Consider the following 20,485-nt stretch of genomic DNA (forward strand, 5'->3'; position numbering starts at 1 on the left):
TTATTTACAGGGTATGCCTGATCGCATGTTATGTGCAGTGCTGGAACAATTTCAGCTTTACTTTTCCCGTTGGTATGTGCGCTTTGTTTCAGTTAGTGTGTGATATCCATGTATTTTATCGTTCACTGTGAGAATGGCCCTTACTCCATACTATATGCAACCTCCATATTGGTTGCCTTTAGGTGTGTTTTTGAAGGTGAAGATCAAGTGTGATCTTTGCAGCAGGTAAGGGAAGGTAAGGGTATTATTTGTGTGACGTGAAACAGCGTCTTGTGTTCTCCTTGTGCTTAATTGTGTCCCACGGTGACCCACAACACGATAGCGCATAACGTCTGGTATGGTTTTCTTTTTGTTTGGTAATGCGCAGCAGCAGTGAAGAGCGATCTTAAGTCCGAGCTTTCGATATTCATTTTGTTTGCATGGCTGTGTAGGCATAACCACATTTAAGTACCATATACCATAGATCATAAGCCGTGCATCGTAGAACCGTCACCGACGAAAAGTGTTGCATTTTAGCCATTACTACACACATTCAGACTAGAACAGACCTATAGCATAGGTTGGTGACCATTTGCGGGTCCTGTTTGTTGCTTTGCCTTTCAGATTCACTCCCTCTATAGCACGGCAAGCCCCAGCATGCTGAAGAGGAAGCAGAGCTCGCGTGTCGAGGCGCAGCCTATGACAGACTTTGGGCCTGATGAAACGCTCACGGACAGTGCCGATATCCTTTGGATCAACAAAGCAGTGAGTCAATGGTTATTCAGTGATGTTTCCAGCGGCAGCACATAAATAGGCCAAATGCTTGCGTCACGCCTGCTGGTGTCTTGTTGACGTGTTAAAGCGTGTGATTTTCCCCAGTGGGTGCACTCGTTACTGCGGGCCTGTGCCATAATCAGCGTCATCTCAGTGTGCATGAACACACCCAAGACATTCGAGCACTATCCCCCACTCCAGTACGTCACCTTTACCCTGGACACGCTGCTCATGTTCCTCTACACTGCCGAGATGATCGCCAAGATGCACATCAGGGGCATCGTCAAGGTAACGCGCTCTGAATGGTCGTTTTACAGTTCTTAAAAACGAAACGATATGCAAAGTCCATGGATTTAAATAAATGCAGCTGGCAGATGAAAGAGCCTTAATTACTGATGAGGAAAATATGGACGACTTGATTGGCAAATCACTTCTGGTACATGCATGCAAGAAAAGCCATTAAAGTACCCACCAGGTCAACAGGAAGTGGTCGTTTCAGAATGAAAATTACTCTGATTTTGTACTTTACAAAAAAAAATGTTCAGAGCAATTAGTCAAGCCACATTTGTGACCTACATTCTGGGCAGTCATTTCTTTTTTTCGCCGAAAAATTATTTTCAGACATATGATGACTCGTTGTTGGACAGGTACTCAAGCTTAATGACACCAAGTCTCTTTGCTTCTTTGTTTCTTCCAAAACTGCCCAGCTCCCACTCTGAGCATGAAAAGATTAAAGACACCAATATTTATATTTTTTTTTTAGTACAAGTATTTGTAAAAATATCTGAATAAAAACTATACCTTTATCAGAAATCCTCTATAGCAGCTATAATTGCAGGCAGAAGAGTATTTTTGTTCCTGAGAGAAGCTTTTCCATTAATCTTGAAGGACCTCCCAGGGGGTGAAGTGCTGAATTAACATCCCTCTTTCTATTGAACCTTTTAATTCAGCAGGTTAGCAGCTTGATTGGGTTAAGGTCAGGTAGCAGGACAGGTCTTTTCCTTACACACATCTAGGAGGTATGTGTGAGTTGTTAGTCATTAAACACTACTTGGAGAAATAAGGAAAATGTTCCCAAACTTTTGGTGGGACATTTTGGACTAGATTACTACTGGTTTCATTTTAGAACCAGCTTTAATTATTATTATCATTATTGTTATTATTATTATTATTATTATTATTTTTTATTTATTTATTTATTTATTTTTTATTTTTTTTTACAATTGTCCTCAGTTGTACACTGTGATACACCATGATACACCGTGAAGTACAGTATGTATACCCTGAATAAATATGACTCCAGCAAAAAGAAACTTCTTAAAAAAAAGTAAAAGTACAAATGTAATTGCATTTGAATCCATAAAAAGTAACAAGTTATGAGAACTATTATTTTGTTAATTTATGCAATTCAGTGTTCCATTCTCTTGCACAGCATACCTTTTAAATGAGTTTTCTTTTCCTAAAGATACACACAGTGAGAGAACCCTTACTCCACACAGACCAGAACTGTGGCGTTATGCTTGTGACAGGATATTTAAAGTAGTATTTAAAGTAGTTTGAAGTAACAAGGAATGGTAAGCTTTTCTAAAATGTTGTGAAGTAAAAATGTGTAATATTAGACACCAAAATGTACTTGGGTAAACGTTACCCAGATTAAACGTACTTTGACAATGTACAGATCTTAAAAAAACAACAACAACTAAATAATCTGGCTCTTTTACTGTCCTTATTTGTTAAGATTCATTTCATCATTTTGGTTCATGGACTTACAGCAAAACACTGTAGGAATGCTGAAGGAAGGAGAAAAAATGGATGTCCTAGTGATGTTATTTATTCAGTCATTATTTTAATGTTCAGTATAAGAAAGGTCCCCTAGTGGTCTAGTGGTTAGGATGCGGCGCTCTCATCGCTGCGGCCTGGGTTTGATCTCCGGTCAGGGAACTAACCCCAGCCACTCTTAGTGCCGGTCCCAAGCCCGGATAAATGGGGAGGGTTGCGTTAGGAAAGGCATCCAGCGTAAAAACGTGCCAAATCATACATGCGGATGATCCACTGTGGCGACCCCTAATGGGATAAGCCGAAAGAAAGCTTTGTATTTGAATGTATAAGATGCATGGAAACGTTTAATCTTTAATAAATGTTTCAGTAAATGTACCATCTACACTATAAGAACAAGAGGTTGTAGACACCTGACATTAAAATTTGCATGTACAACAAGTCCTGATTTGCTGTTATAATAATCTCCACTTTTCTGGGAAGATGTTCCACTAAATCTTGGAGTGTAGTTGTGGAGATTTGTGTTCATTAAGTTATAAGGGTGTTAGTAAAGTCATTTACTGATGTAGGCTGAGGAAGCCTTGAGTGCAGTTAGTGTTCTGAATCATAACAAATTGAACAAATAACAAATTTTTCTAAGGAGATTAGAGCTCTATAGCAGGCCACTTAATATCTTTCACTTTAACCTATGTGAAGCAAATGTTCATGGAGCTGGCTTTGTGCAGAGCATTGTCATGCCGGAACAGGTTTGGGTCTCCTAGTTCAAGTGCAAGGAAAATTGTCTAAATTGACACATACTAAAACATGCTGTATAATTGTGTGCCCCAACTTGGTGTTAACAGTTTGTGGAAAAAACACATATGGCCTATAAAAAAGTCAGATGTCCAAATACTTTTGTCCATATTGTGTAACTTTAACAGACATTACAGTTGCTTAAAGAAAAGAGGAAAGAAAATATATGTACATGTAAACACATAGTTTCTGTGCATGTATGTCTGTGCATGCATATATGTAATGTTTTGTTATTTTGAGAACCTCATTTGAAATTCTTTTAAGATTGTTGAATCCTGTGTACAAGGAATATATGTATAGAGTCTTTTCTTATTTGCCTTTCTTCAAACTTTATTTGAAATACAAAATATATATTATTTTCAGAACAATTGCTTGCAGCCAATATGTGAATGATTTAGATAGACGGACAGACAGACAAAAGTTGGAACACTGTACAAATTGTGAATAAAAAAGGAATATAATAATTTACAAATCTCATAAACTTATATTTTATTCACAATAGAATATAGATAAAATAATAAAATGTTGAAAGTCAGACATTTTGAAATGTCATGCCAAATATTGGCTCAATTTGGATTTCATGAGCTACACATTCCAAAAAAGTAAAGACAGGTATCAATAAGAGGCCGGAAAAGTTAAATGTTCATATAAGGAACAGCTGGAGGACCAATTTGCAACTTATTAGGTCAATTGGCAACATGATTGGGTGTAAAAAGAGCCTCTCAGAGTGGCAGTGTCTCTCAGAAGTCAAGATGGGCAGAGGATCACCAATTCCCCCAATGCTACAGCAAAAAATAGTGGCGCAATATCAGAAAGGAGTTTCTCAGAGAAAAATTGCAAAGAGTTTGAAGTTATCATCATCTACAGTGCATAATATCATCCAAAGATTCCGAGAATCTGGAACAATCTTTGTGCGTAAGGGTTAAGGCCGGAAAACCATACTGGATGCCCGTGATCTTCGGGCCCTTAGACAGCACTGCATCACATACAGGAATGCTACTGTAATGGAAATCACAACATGGGCTCAGGAATACTTCCAGAAAACATTGTCGGTAAACACAATCCACTGTGCCACTGTGCCATTCGCCGTTGCCGGCTAAAACTCTATAGGTCAAAAAAGAAGCCGTATCTAAACATGATCCAGAAGCGCAGGCATTTTCTCTGGGCCAAGGCTCATTCAAAATGGACTGTGGCAAACTGGAAAACTGTTATGTGGTCAGACGAATCAAAATTTGAAGTTCTTTTTGGAAAACTGGGATGCCATGTCATGTGAGGACAAAGACAATCCAAGTTGTTATCAGCGCTCAGTTCAGAAGCCTGCATCTCTCTTGGTATGGGGTTACATGAGTGCGTGTGGCATGGACGGCTTACACATTTAAAAAGGCACCATCGATGCTGAAAGGTATATCCAAGTTCTAGAACAACATATGCTCCGATCCAGACATCGCCTCTTTCAGGGAAGACCTTTTGGCGCATCATAAAGAGGAAGATGCGACAAAGAAGACCTAAGACAGTTGAGCAACTAGAAGTCTGTATTAGACAAGAGTGGGACAACGTTCCTATTCCTAAACTTGAGCAACTTGTCTCCTCAGTCCCCAGACGTTTGCAGACTGTTATAAAAAGAAGAGGGGATGCCACACAGTGGTAAACATGGCTTGTTCTAACTTTTTTTCCCTTAAAATGATTAATTTTCTCAGTTTAAACATTTGATTTGTCATCTATGTTGTATTCTGAATGAAATATTGAAATGAGAAACTTCCACATCATTGCATTCTGTTTTTATTCACAATTTGTTCAGTCTCCCAACTTTTTTGGAATTGGGTTTGTAGGTAGATAGATAGATCATTTTATTCCTCCCAGAGGGAAACGCACTATAGATTATGGTGACCATGTCTATTATTGTAGTAATCATAAAGTACCATGAGCTGGCTGAATTGTTATTTGGTTATCTCAGCATCCACACTAGGGAGGACACCTGCACAGACTGAATAATGCTGGCTCTTTTGTTCCCAGCTACCCTGGCCTTTCATTAGCACTGCAGCCCAGCTGCTTCTCACCTGTAGACTCTCATTAAAAAATATGTGTCTTATCAACCCGTCTCTGTTTCCAGGGAGATAACTCCTACGTTAAAGACCGCTGGTGCATGTTTGATGGCTTCATGGTGGTCTTTCTCTGGGTCTCTCTTGTGCTCCAGGTACAAAATGCAAGCCATGTTGTTTTAAGCACTAGTTCTCTGATAAATTCGGTTCATACTGATGCTTTTAATTACATAGCGCAGTGTGGTGATTCACACTGTTTATCTGTTTTCCCCTGGCATTGTTTATAGGTGTTTGAAATAGCTAAGATTGTGGACCAGATGTCACCATGGAGAATGCTGCGCATACCCAGGGCTCTTATAATGATCCGTGCCTTTCGGATCTATTTCAGATTCGAGTTGCCACGCACTCGCATTACCAACATTCTTAAGTAAGTGACTCATGAAAGACTTAATTAGAATATTATTGAACCAGGCTGATTACACACGTTAGGGCAGTGGTAGCTCAGTGGTTAAGGCACTGGTTTACTGATCTGAAGGTCAAGGGTTTAACCCCTAGTATTGCCTCGCTGCCACTCTTGGGCCCTTGATAACGGCACTTAACCCTCTGTGCTGTATCATGGCGGACCCTGTTCACTGACCCTAGGTTTCAAACAAGCTGGGATATGTAAAGAAGAAAAAAATCACTGTGCTGTAAGGTATATGTGACAAATAAAGGAAATTCTATTAATTGTTTTCTTTTTTCTTCTTTTAAAGGCGATCTGGAGAGCAGATCTGGAGTGTGTCTATATTTTTGCTTTTCTTCCTGCTCCTTTATGGAATCCTAGGGGTTCAAATGTTCGGCACATTCAATCATCATTGCGTTACGAACGATACAGAGGAAGGGTAAGTAATCACATTTATAAATTTATAAATAATCGTGTCTGTTTTCAGCATTTGGTTATCAATTATGTCATTTTATTATTTTTTTTTTGGACTACATATTTTTATTAATTACGTAATCGTCAGAACCATGAATACTGACACAATACCAGCAGCATTATCAGGCAGTATTGCTCTTCGCACAAGGTCAGATTGATCACATTTTTAGTTGGAATAACTGTCCACAGTAGGCCCTTTTATGCTTTTGTAGACCCAAAGCCAAATGATCTAATTGAGACAGCTAATAATTATACATTTGCCTGCAAATATAAAAATATAAAAGTGTGAAATAGTTGCACAGCTTCTAAGCACTAGTTTTCACAATATTGGGCAATTTGTTAAACCTGATGTGAAATGTGCCCTATTGTTGGGACATTGTTAAAAGTTTGAATATTGATGATTCCCCTGCCTGTGATCGTGGAGAATTATGGATATCTGTGAGCTCATTTGTGTGGAAGAGGGTTGATAGTGGACTCCTCCAGGTGTGGCACAGTAGGTTCCCCATTCTCACTTTCACTATATAGAGAAATATATTGGGACACCTGGCTTTCCCAGCCATATGTGGTTCTTTCCCAAACTGTTATTGCAAAGCCGAAGGCACACAATTGTATTTGGGTCCAGTAGCATGGAATTTTCCCTTCACTTGAACTATGAGACCCAAACCTGTGGTATAAAATAAATGTGGAATTCGATGCTACAAAAGCACATACCATACTTATGACCAGGTGTTTGCAAACTTTTGTATGTAATCAGAAAAAAATATTCAAACTATTTAATGTTTTAGTTTGTATAGTGGTGAAATATAATGATCCATGAACGTTGCATGACCAAGAGTTCAAAATGAACTAGCATTTAAGGGCTTAAATATACAGCTGTTACATATATTAGACATTTTATATACACTATATTGCCAAAGGTTTGCAGACACCTGGTCATAAGTATGGTATGTGGTTTTTGAGCATCCTACTCCAAATTTAGTCACAGTTTACTCACTTTTGTTGGCAGTTATTTAGACAATAATGGCTGTATGTTGATTTATTTTCAGAGAACAGTAAATCTATACTGCTATACAAGCTGTATACTGACTACTCTAAAATATATCCAAGTTTCATTTCTATATTTTCTGTATTTTTCCTTGAGAAGATTATACTAAAATGGTTGCTTATTGCATACACAGTATCGTGTTAAATCAGACCCCTTTATCAATCTTTTATTGAAACCCAGCAACAAGTTTTAACCTTTTTTGCACGGCTCGGGTGGTCTTGAAGATTCCAAAAAATATAAACTTCAAAGAATTCATGACTTGTTCTTGAATAAGTGCTATAAAACCTTGGATTTAATAATGTGAGTTGTTTTCCTTTTTTCCCCACATAGGGAGTGCTGGCTTTACAATACACACACACACACACACACACACACACACACACACACACACACACACACACACACACACACACACACATTGATCTTCATAAACTACTGTACAGAATATTTATCAACAGCTGTAGCGACAGGAATGAAATGTCTCTGCAGTGTGCACAGTACCAAATTAAATGTGTATGATTACCCATTTGATAGTGTAAATGCATTAAGAGATAGCTGTTTGGTGTATTTATTTTCTAGACAGAGCTATTTGATATTCCTGAGCGGACTGGTGTTTTGCAGCCAGCTCTAAAAACAAAGAGCCCCAGCCATCAGTATTACAGCGGAGGAGTACTCTGCAGACTAATCATAATAATTAGCACATCCTACATTGTCTGGGCTTTGTGCACACACTCATCCTTCCCTCCCTAAACTTTACAGCCTCAATCTGCCTCAATCTCTGCGACTCTGAGAGATCTCCTAACCCCGACCGTGCTGTGATTTCAGCCCTCTCTTGGACGTCGTTTACATACATTTTCGTTGATTACTTTTTAAAAGAGTGGCACTAAGTTTAAAGATACAGTCCCTAATAATTTCATGCTTTGAATGAGACGAGATTTAGCTTTTTGCTCTTTTAAAGGCACGCTTCAGAAGTGTTCTGAGTCAATCCTTGTGTCTAATCTAGCCAGACCATATGTCCTTGGCACAAAGTCGCACTGAATTGATGGAGGTTGTGGATAAAATTTTAAGGGCAGCTTTCTCGTCAGGGTTCTATTTCTTTTTTTTTTAATGGAGAAAAATCTTGCATTTGATGACACCAATAATTTTTGGTTTCTTCTTTTATGTTGTAATATTATATGATGTGACCTTGCCACTCACATTTTTCAAATATTTCAGGCGTTTCAGAATGACTGAACTATTGCTAGCAATGAGAAGTTGCAGTGGTGATTCATAAGGTTATTCCTTAGCATGTAGATTGTATTTATTTATTTTATTTATTGCCAGATTAAGCTTACTTTAACGTTCTACTGGGTGATTTATCAGCATGTAATTAAAGCTATTTTGATTCAGCAGCGCATCTCTGATTGGCCTCGGTGATACTGCAATAAATTATCCCCTACTCATTTGAGATCCCTTAATAAACAATTTCAAAGAATGTCTGGGTAACCAATTTGAAAACATTAATTTTCATTAGAGACATCAAGTGGATCGTGATGTAACACCTGTGGCCCAAATTGGGAATTGTGTGTGTGTGTGTGTGTGTGTGTGTGTGTGTGTGTGTGTGTGTGTGTGTGTGTGTGTGTGTGTTTGTGTGTGTGAGAGTGAGAGAGCTCATTTCTGTGTGTTTGTGTGTGGGCATTTTTTTTCCACTAAGTAGGAATAGGAATAAAGAACAAGAATAAACATAGGAATATCTGACAGGTTAATCTTGATGTTTATTTCCAAAAAAAGCTTGCCTATTGGTTTCTGAGTTTGTGTACTGGTTTATCTAAGTAAAAGTTATATTTAGGTATGGACATAGAATAATGAGCTGCATTAAAAATTATAGCAGTGATAGTAAGACTACTGTGTGTGTTCCAAATAATATATTATTCGGTTTTATTTGATTCTTATTGCAGTAATGTGACATGGAACAACCTTGCCATTCCCGACACACACTGCTCTCCAGATGGAGAGGGATACCAGTGTCCAATGGGCTTTAAGTGCGTGGACTTGGAGGACCTGGGTCTCAGCCGACAGGAGCTGGGCTACAGTGGCTTCAACGAACTTGGCAAGTGTGAAATGTCTGACATGCTGACTGGCTGAACTTTCTCTATTCAGAATTCAATTCATTTTCTAAATAATGTAATTGATACAATATTTAAAAAATACATTTATCCCATAACCCCTTGAAAAGGACCAAATTGTGATGGCTAGACCACTGAGTCAGAGCATGTCCAAAACTGCAGCTCTTGTGGAATGTTCCTGGTCTGCAGTGGTCACTATCTATCAAAAGTGCTCCAAGGAAGGAACAGTGGTGAACCGGTAGCCAAGGCTCATTGATGCACATGGGGAGTGAATGCTGGCCCGTGTGGTCCGAGCCAACAGATGAGCTCCTGTAGCTCCAATTGCTGAAGAGGTTAATGTTAATGCTCGATGGGTCAGGACTGTTTTGGCAGAGGTTTCTTCATCCTTTCATGTATAAAGAAACCTCTGTTCAATGAGTTGGCCTTTGACAAACGTTAACCCCAAATTTAAAAAAAGATGTGAAATTTATATTGCTCATACTGCAGTTTGAACTCTGTTTGTTTAAGCTTTTATGAAACCTCTTATGAAAGTGTGTGTTTGGAAAAAGGGATCTGCAGGTTTGGAATGAAAACACCTGACTAGATGCAGTATAGCCAAAAGTTTGCTTATGTGTGCATTGTTGTGTCTGCACACCGGCTGACTCAATTCAGGGGCACTGAGGTGATCTTACATCTGGGCTTCCTCTCTGTTTTTCCCCCTCTTCAGGTACCAGCATATTCACTGTGTACGAGGCCGCCTCTCAGGAAGGCTGGGTCTTTATCATGTACCGTGCCATTGACAGCTTTCCACGCTGGCGCTCCTACTTTTACTTCATCACACTCATCTTCTTCCTCGCTTGGCTGGTTAAGGTGGGGTCTCCTTCCCCTTTAACTTTATGTATGACCTCTACATCTTGTACTATATATATATATATATATATATATATATATATATATATATATATATATATATATATATATATATATATATATATATATATCGGCTCATGTAGAGGGTGTTGGTGATCCGACGCTTGTATTAATAGTGTTTATTTCCATTCCATTAACTTTATTAAGGAGAAGATTCTTTTGTTTAATGGCTTTCAATCGGCTGTTTTTTTTGGATCAAGATCATAAAGCGTAATAGACCAGAAAAGGACAAACCGACTGACAAACGTGCACTTTGTGCTTTCAGAACGTGTTCATAGCTGTGATCATTGAGACTTTTGCTGAGATCCGGGTGCAGTTTCAGCAGATGTGGGGCTCCAGAAGCAGCACTACATCCACAGCGACCACACAGGTACTGACTGAACTCAGTAACCTTTAATCACACTCAAAATATCCTGTGCTCATTTTTCGATAGATTAAACGGATTCTGCACTTTGCTGCTCAGGTACATTCTTGTTATTTGGAACACCGGAGCATACTGTGTGATATTTACCACTTTACCACAAAATAATTAGCACTAATATAATGCTATAGCTCAGTATTACAAGCCTCACTGTTTTTTTGTTTTCTCACCGTTTTTGCATTCTTGTCACAATTACATCCATCAGTGTTCTTTCACTCCAATGCCCAGCACGATTCCTGCACATCCATCATACGTTTAATGGGTAGTTCTACCGTGAGCCATCAATCATATACCGTTTAGAGATAAAGACATACAGTGAGGTGTCTAGAACAGACATAATGTCACAGAAGAAATCATAGAAAGAATAGAAATATTACTTTGTTGCTTTTTTTTAATATATATATAATTATTTATATAGTATTAGGAATATTAAGAATTAAAGAGATATTGTAAACTGCTTTGATTCTGAAGTCATGTGACTACTGCATTACGACACAAACCAGCACACCTCCACATGTCTGGAGTAGTAGCCTGGTGGTGCAGCTGCTGCTGTCCCTGATTCCTCTCTGAGCTTATGTCCATGCCTGCCTGATGTCCATATGTGCTTTTAGCTTATTGCCTGATGTCTATGAGTGTTTTCTTCTTGTCCGCTTATTAGAAAATGGTTAATCTAAATTGCTTTTTAATATAAATGTGTGTGGGTGTGTGTGGGTGTGTGTGTGTGTGTGTGTGTGTGTGTGTGTGTGTGTGTGTGTGTGTGTGTAATGGACTGGTAATCTCTGTTCCTGCCTCACACTAAATGAAATAAGGATTCTGCACTAATGGTGAAAAACGCAGCTAATAAAGAACATAGCTTTTGTTTGTTTTTATGGTTAAAATAACCTCCTTGGCAAAGTGGTTGATTGGTAGAATTGGAGGTGAGTTGTGGGGTAGTAAGGCTATGAGGGATGTGTTTGTGTGCGTGTGTGCTAGATAATGCCAGCCAGTCCATGCGTGATGTGTCCTCACCTGTCCTGCCCTAGTGTTCTTTTCTCCCACTGTAAAGATATTATAAAATCTGAGTGTACATGGTTTGCTTTTGCCCATCCAGTGCGTGTCCCTACATTCATTTGGTGTGAAATGTGAAGCAGTGTCCTGGTGTGAAAACATGTAAGTGCAGCCATGTGAATAGAAGCATAGTAGGTTTTTGATGGTGCCAGTCTTTGCGCCAGGGCCAAGCTGGAGCAACACCTCAGGGGTTTCATTAATGGAATTGGCAGCACAACAGCTACCAGAACTGGCACCACTATATATTTTCTGCTTCTGGCACAATTTTAATGGAAATAGATAGAAGCGTTACCTTCTCTGTCTCTGATTTCTAATTCTTTTAATAGATCAGTGTGTAATAAATAAGGAGAAAATAAATGAATAATGTTATTTCTAAAATGAACGTAAATAAATCAGATTTTATTAGTGGAATGAATGCCAGATGTTGTCTATGATCACTGTTGATGATTAATTTTCATTACAGTCTAAAGGCAAATGTAAACATTTGTGAATACATTTTTAACATTTTCTTAATACAGCTTGTGTTGGTTAAAACAAACTAGAACTGGAATATCTGGAATCTTTTTTTTTGTTCTCTTGATGTCCCTAGTTATTTCTCAGTTATACTATCTAGACCTGTGACCTTGAAAACAATTAGCTTTTCTCTATCAGCTTTAATTTTAATTACAGAGGCTCTTGAGTCTTCTGTCACACAAAAAAAGCAATTAACTCAAGGTGTACAGGAAGCTGTAATTCTCTGGGTGTTAATCAATAAGGCCCGAGTCAGTACCTTTACCCAAAGAAATAAAACTATTGACCTAAAGTGGATTTCTGGGACCTGAGAATCGTTTAATTGTGGAATTCTCCTTTGTTCAGCTATTCTTATATATAATTCCTTTTAATTTAGGCCCCCTAAGAAGATTAGGCAAGGTTTTGATTAGAAAACTTTTTTTTTTTGTTTTTATTTTTTTAATATATATCGAAAACAAAACATATATATATATATATATATATATATATATATATATATATATATATATATATATATATATATATATATATATATATATATATATATATACATTGAAATATATACATTTATTGTTTTTGCTTATTTTTAATAAATATATATATATTTTTTTATGTGATTGTAAGTGGTTTGGTTTCTTCAGGATTAGTTTAAAAGATACACATTGGCTATCTGTACATTGCCTTCATTCTTTTTTTTGTTGGTTTGTTTTAAACATGAAAAGTTAATAGTACAATAATATAATATAATATAATATAATATAATATAATATAATATAATATAATATAATATAATAAATGATATTTAAAAGCATTGAACATTATGGCATCATTTTACAAGAAGTTTATTTCGATCACTATGTGCTCAAGAGCAACCAGATAGTGATAGTTGATGGGAGGATAGGAATGGTTTGCAAGAAATCTGGTTCATTTACATTTACTTTTATGGCATTTGGCAGATGCCCTTATCCGGAGTGACTTACATTTATCTCATTCATACCTCCGAAGTGCTGGCGAGGTGGAAGCTCAGTGCTTACGTCTCTGGTTTACTGATTGAAAGGTCAGGGGTTCAAGCCCCGGTATTGCCAAGCTGCCACTCTTGGGGCCCCTGAGCAAGACTTTTAACCCTCTGTGCTCCAGCGGTGCATTAACTTTAAATTGATTTACATTAACATTAACCCTATGCTCTGACTCGAGCTTTCTAACATTGCTGGGATATGTGAAGAAAGAATTTAACTATTCTGTAAAGTGCATATGATGAGTAAAAAAAAAAAGCCTATCTTTTTCTATGGGGATAGGGGCCTTGCTCAGAGGTACAGGAGTGGCAGCTTGGTGTGGCTGGGACTTAAAAATTCATGACTGTTGTATCCAAAGTCTAACGCCTTAACCACTAAGATACCACCTCGACACCTCCCCCTGGTTATAGGTATGGTTATTTGGCTCGGTACACAGTTACAGATATTGCATTTGAAGCAGTAATACAATAAGTTTCAAATGTAATTTGAAGGTGGTAGCTCTGTGGTTAATGTACTGGCCTTTAGATCAGAAGGTGACAAGTTTTAATCCAAGTGCTGCCACTGCTGGGACTTGGAGCAAGGCTCTTAACTCTCAACTGCTCAGTTTTAAGTCACTCTGGATAAGAGGGTCTGTTAACTGAAATGCAGTTTTAAATACAGTGTATTTAACAGAGTATGTATATTTATTGACAAGGTTATTTAAAATGCTCACAGTTATGCAATCTTACTCCGTTCCAAAAGATAAGTATGCAAGTACAGTCGCCCCCCCCCCCCCCCGTTTATCGCAATAGTTACTTGTCACAACCGACCGCAAAAAACTAAATTCCGCGATAAATGGACCCCGCCCCAAAAATGTTTATTTATTTTTTATTGTTTAAGCTTTAAATCATCCTCCCACACTTTTTAAACATACACAGAGGACCTTTTTTAAGAATATATTATGATTAATCTTTTGTAAATTCGCAAAAAAATCACATTTATAGTGAGTACTGTAGTACAGTACAAAACTATGCATAGTTTCTCTGCTTGTTTATTGGTGGACATGTCAAAAAAGGGGCTAAAGGTAAACGTCACCGAATTCTTTATTTTTTTTATTGGCTAAATCTTGTGACGTTTGTCCTCAACTCCGCCCTTTTTTTGACGTCAGAGGATGCTACAACCAATAAATACGCGGGAACCTACGGTTTCTTGTAATGCTACTCATTTCTTATGATGGAATAAAATCGAGACCATTCACAAAACAAAATAGTTATGTGCCACATTTAAAATCACGATAAAGTGGGACCGCGAGATTCGAAAATATAAATAAAATAAACAAATCGAGGGACGACTGTATTGTGTTTCTGACATATGCTACAAAACGTGCTTCACATTGTCAAATGTGAATCTAAAGCACGAATAGTTCATCTCTACTTATCACTGATCGCCATTATTTCCCAGTTTCAGTTTTCTTTCCATCTAAACTGTGTAATAATAAATATCAGTTGTCTGAGACATCATAACTGTTTCTCTCCATCTGCCTAACCCTGTTTTTTTTTCCCCTGGCAGATGTTTCATGAGGACGCATCTGGAGGATGGCAGCTTGTGGCGGTGGATGTTAATAAACCACATAGCCTTGCTCCTGCTTGCCTTCAGGTACCAAACATGCATGTTAATAGCACTGATGCCCTGAACGTCAGCACGCCCCTCTGCATAGCCGTACTGACAAATCTAATGCCACTTCACTCTGTGGAAGTGTAAGACCCGTGCCGCAGGCCACTGCAACACAACAAGTGCATTTGGTTTTAGAGAACATCCGATGGACTGTGATTTTTTTTATTTTTTATCACCATTATGGACTTTATATTATGCACACATGGTGCTTGATGAAGTGCGTCAGTGTTTTTTTTCTAAGCTTTGCCATTTGATCAAACAGCACATTTAATACACCGTGACTCAGTCTGACATGTCAGTGACATTTGGTTTGTCTTTAAGCCGTTTGCCATTATAGTGTGTTAATGAATCATGTCTGAATGGCATTCAAAATAGAATGTCTTTTTGCGAGAGTGAGTATACGAGTAGGGCACATAAAGCTGAACAGCTGGAAATGGTTTTGGTTCTTCCATCATTGATGGCACTTTAATACATAGATTAGATCCGGCCAGGAGATTTGCCTTCATGGTTGAGCTGTTTAAAGAAAAATAGCCATGGGTGATCGGTGATGATGGACCATTACTACAGCCATCACGCTGATATAACTGAGGAATAAAGACCTTCTTGTATCATATCAGTTGGCTTTAAGAATTATGCTTGTAATAAGAGTTTGAAGAAATTGATTAAGGTCTGGCAATGTCGTATCACGAAAAATCACCTCTTCAATGAACACAATGGAAACATTTGCGTTTCAAGGACCGAAAAAAAAGAAAAGAAATTGTAGCAGGTCCTGTGATGGTGAAGAATGACATTCAGTGACATTTCTGGATCCAGGCGACTTTGAAGAGATCCCATTAGGACAAAGCAAGCTATTGTGCGTCCTCACAGAGAGCAATAGAGCAAAGAGTGTGAGGGAGAATGATAGAGAGAGAGAGAGAGAGTAAGAACGAGTGCTGCTCAAGTGTGTGAAGGTGTAGTTCATCACACAGTTCAATCACAATGCCTTTCAGCACAATCCAGTGGTCTGTGAACTGTGACTGAATAGTCAGGTCAGATGCCACAGACAAATGAACACCTCCTCCAATATCTGGGTGAAAAGAAACAGAAGGGAAAGCAAAAGGAAACAAGCAGTTTAGCTCATTTCCTCTCAGGTGTAATGATGTCATTGTCAGAAGTCAAAACTATTTTACATTATTCAGCTCATATCAGAGCTTTTATTCTAGGCTAAGATATTGAAATGACCATTATTTACAAAATAAGTTATGGTTGAGTTAGTACTGAACATTTACATTTAGACCAAGCTATTTAAACACTAAACTAATGTCTTATAAATATGGCTGTCAATCGATTGAAATATTTAATCGTGATCAATCACATGATTGTCACAAGTTAACTCAAGATTAATCGCAACTTAATCATCACACATTTCTATCTGTTCTAAATGTACCTTAAATTAATACTTTTCAAGTTTTTAATACTCTAATCAACATGGGCATGGACAAGTTTGGATGTTTTATGCAAATGCATGTTTATTATTAGTGAAACCAAACTCAACATAGAGCATGAAGACAAAATATTCTTGTAAATGTTTTACAATAATTATGATATTAAAATTTACATAAATCATCAGGACACCAAACGCAACTTTTCCTATGTTTCCAAACGGACTGTTTTAATTGCCGGATGTGTCCATCATGGCAGTTTTTGGTGCTTGATTTGAGACTTGGCACGTCAGTAAAAGAAATGTTTAGTGATTAAATTTTTTTTCCTGGTGGAATTTATTATTTTTATTATATCCGAGTAACGAAAGGGCTTCGTGAATGAATGTGTGTTGCATTGAAGGTTTTAATTTAGCTTCTTTTATATTTATTCATTTATATTTTTTTATAAAAAAGGTCAAACAGAAATGCGTGCTGCATTAAAACAAATGTGTGCATGCATTTATTTTTTTGTGTAATTCTCATTGAAACAGAAAGTCAGGGCAGGACATATTGAGTTACCCCTCCCCCCCTTTAAAAGCATATAGCTTTTATCTCACACCACAGCCTGGGCTATGTTATATTTAACAATTAGTACCATGGACACGAACGCAAGCAATAATGTTATGGGTTGGATTTATTTTTTGAGGACATTTTTGGAATTCAACAATTTACCTTATAATAGACCTACAGTTGGAAAATTAAATAAAACACATATAAGACCTCTGTTTGCTGATATGAATCATCTCACCTAATAACTTTGGCAAGGTGATTTTTATAATGTAGGTGGGAAACTTTTTTTTCTCCTAAACATTTGATTGGACAGAAACTTTATGAGAAGCTAAAGTGCAGAATGATGTCATCAACACAGTTGATTCGTATTGGTGGTAGAAATACAATACATTCTGACCTAATATATCTTCTAAATGCAAATTGTTTTGTATATGTTTTATGCTTTATAACTTATAACATAACCGTAAGGCTAGTATTAGTATATTCATATTAAAAGCCATAAAATGTCAAATCTGATTTCTTTAAGCACAGTTCTTAGTCATACACATGAAATATTCATACCATGTATTTTGGATGACACATTATGCACAGAACTGTTGTATAACTTGTCATGTATATGTCCTATCCCTCAGCAAACTAGTTGGTGTGGAATGATGAGCAAACATTTTAGGTTTTTTTCCTTTGGTATGTGAAGATGACAAGTGATTTTTTTTACACATTGAATGCAAGTCTTTATCATACTCTCACTTTCCTCATACTCAGAATATTTTTTACAGAAACACCACCTGGTCTGGTGTAATCTCATTTACATGGGAAGCCTTTTGTTGCACTAATCAATGCATAATGCGAAGAACAAGCTAAAAACAAAAAGCTTATTTGCTTATTGCTAGCTCACAAAAGTCCAGTGAATTTTTAGAGTAACTCTGTACTAGGTGTTTGAGTCGACATCATTCAGCCAAACCAACATACATTTCAGCGGCTCGCTTTTAAGCTTCCTTTCGTTCGGCTGTGCTCTAAACATTCGGTGACTTCTCCAGTTCCAGTACCGGGGTAGTGGCCCATTACCTGTCTACTAGTTTCACATGTGTGCTGCAATCCATCTTACAGAACCTGAAGGTCTAAAAAATGTAATAGGGTACGTTTGTACTTCACTCGTTCACTCACTGTCACAACAAGCTCAAAAGTGCACAGAAAACTTAAAACTAGACCAAAATCTTTAGACACTGGAAAAACAAGCAAACAGCCTTTTGCATAAGCAACAAAATCACTGGTGTATATACATTTTTTAGATATTGACATTATCGACTTTGTTGTCCATCTATCCCTTTCCCAAATTTTACAATATACACAGATCAGCCTTAACATGAAAAACAATTATAGATGAAGTGAATAACATTGAAAATCTTGGCACCTGTCAATGGGTGGGATTATATTAGGCTCAAAGTAAACAATTCGTTTTCAAAGGTTTTGCGTTAAAAGTAGAAAAAAGTACCTACCAAAAGTGGTTCAAGGAAGGACCACAAGTGAACTGGTGACAGGATCATGGGTGCACAAGGCTCACACAGACAGAGAATAATTTATTGCTTTATTTGATATTGTACAGCTGCAGCCTTATTAAATTGACCATGCTGACCACAGCCTACCGCTTACAGTTCAGTTCTAATAATGAGCATGTGAGCATCACAAGTGGACTATAGAAAAGAAGGTTGCCTGGTTTTTATGGTGATAATCATGTTTTATGTAATATAGATGACAGTTTTTTGTGTGTTGCTTACCACAATTGGAAGCAGGCAAGCTGACAGATACAGTGCAATCAGTGCTCTGAAGAATGTTCAGCTAAAATTCCTCAGGTCCTGGGATGCACGTGAATGTTACATTGACACGTACCAGCTATCTAAACATTGTTGCAGACTAGGTGTATTCCTTCATGACAACGTTATTCCCTAATACCATTAGCCTCTTTCAGCAAGGTAATACACTATACTGCAAAAAATTTTATTATTTTTTTTTTTTTGTGAAGGTTTACATGGCCTCCAAATTCCCTGGGTCTCCTAGGTAGGATGTGGTGGATAAACAAGTCTGATTCTTTGACCCAAGGATCTGCTGCTAACATCTTGTTGCCAGATATCACCTTCAGAAGTCTTGTGTAGTTCATGGCTTGAAGGGTCAGAGCTGTTTTGGTAGCAAAATTGGGGACCTACACAATATTAGGCAAGTTTGTTAAAAAATATTGTCATTGTCATTGTCATTATGCACAAATTTGAAACGTTATGTTTCATCTATATGCACCGAGGTTCAAGGAACTTTCTGTTCCATTTGTGTGCATTGAGCGATTAAGCTTCAACTATGAGACCTACACAGCTGAATTGCTTTATAGTGCTTGGTCATGTTTCATTAAATGTTTAAGGTTAATGAAGTCTCCTTGTTTTCCTCTCCACAGGCCACACACACATTCATTTGCCCTTTGCATTGCCTTGCATTAAAATTAGTGAAAAAACTTTCGAAAGAGTTTTTATAAAAGTTGGACCATTCCAGTCATCTAGGGTTTTGAACTTGTCTTACAGAGTTTGCTGAAAGTGCCTGAAAGTCCACACTTTAAAAGTAGTTATGCAGATATTGTGCAAATGTGTAGCTGAATTTCAATTTTTGACTTAATAGAGAAAAAAAATATATTGTAAACTGTATTTGATACATGTAGGAATTTAAGTTAGAAAATACTTGTTGGAAGATGGTGTGTAACATTTAAATAATTTTGTGGTGTGTAGTTTCGTGTGGCAGCACCGTGTGAACTGACACTAGAGGTTTTGCAGGATAGTAGAGCAGGTACTCATATCAGCACCAGGCCCTGGCTATAAATTCTTCAATGCACGCACTAAAGACTTATCAAATCTTAGCACCTTCTGTTTGTGAACAGTTCATGAACAGAGCAACAGTGTGTCTCTGCACTTGTCAGTGTGTAAATAGAGAAGTAACGATGTGTCGACTGCCATGTTCTGATCCAGCATGCCGCAAAAAACCTGACTGTTGTTACTGGAAAATTTAAGACTCATAAACTTTTTTGCTACCTGGACAGATGGGTCGCATTGATTTTGCAGCTATGCTAAAACCAAAAATGGGCGTAAAATATAACATTTGTAGCATAATAATAACTTTAGTGTAGGCCATTTAAACACAAAAAAATAAGCCCATGTGTTTGCTGCTGTAGAGATGTGTTTTGTGTGCTGCCATTTGTTAGCTTTCACACTCCAGCTAACGACCAATGGGTTTTGTTATCGCCTGCTAGGTTCACTGGCTAGGTCAGTACCATGGCTAACCACCAAGCCAATAAAAAGCAAGTGGAGGTTTCTTGACCTAGCTTTTTCTCATTAATGTACAACAATAATTGACTTCTCATCATTTAGTGCAGACCATTGTACTATGTTTTGGAAATGCTAGCTATAAGCAAGAAGAATGCTTCTATTAACTGTAGAGAGATGCACAATTTTGTAGAAAAGTACTATTTATGAGTTTGGTAGATTTACACTCACTGCCTATTT

General features: G+C 37.5%; 1 protein-coding gene across 6 annotated transcripts in view; it reads left to right on the forward strand.

Annotated features, from left to right (window-relative positions):
- The window catches only part of nalcn (sodium leak channel, non-selective), a 96,488-nt gene that overhangs the window by 5,135 nt on the left and 70,868 nt on the right, over positions 1 to 20,485 (forward strand). For 4 of the 6 annotated variants that reach the window (XM_083536880.1, XM_083536882.1, XM_083536885.1 and 1 more), the window contains exons 3-12: positions 11 to 72; positions 604 to 744; positions 859 to 1,041; positions 5,432 to 5,515; positions 5,648 to 5,787; positions 6,113 to 6,241; positions 9,259 to 9,410; positions 10,133 to 10,275; positions 10,601 to 10,705; positions 14,875 to 14,961. In XM_083536880.1, the coding sequence (XP_083393006.1) occupies positions 31 to 72; positions 604 to 744; positions 859 to 1,041; positions 5,432 to 5,515; positions 5,648 to 5,787; positions 6,113 to 6,241; positions 9,259 to 9,410; positions 10,133 to 10,275; positions 10,601 to 10,705; positions 14,875 to 14,961 (1,206 nt within the window). In that variant the 5' untranslated portion in view covers positions 11 to 30. The remainder of the gene's footprint in view (positions 1 to 10; positions 73 to 603; positions 745 to 858; positions 1,042 to 5,431; positions 5,516 to 5,647; positions 5,788 to 6,112; positions 6,242 to 9,258; positions 9,411 to 10,132; positions 10,276 to 10,600; positions 10,706 to 14,874; positions 14,962 to 20,485) is intronic. The other 2 variants (XM_083536883.1, XM_083536884.1) reach the window with 1 other exon arrangement.

Source organism: Silurus aristotelis, assembly GCF_946808225.1.
Source record: "Silurus aristotelis genome assembly, chromosome: 3".
NCBI classification, from domain to species: domain Eukaryota; kingdom Metazoa; phylum Chordata; class Actinopteri; order Siluriformes; family Siluridae; genus Silurus; species Silurus aristotelis.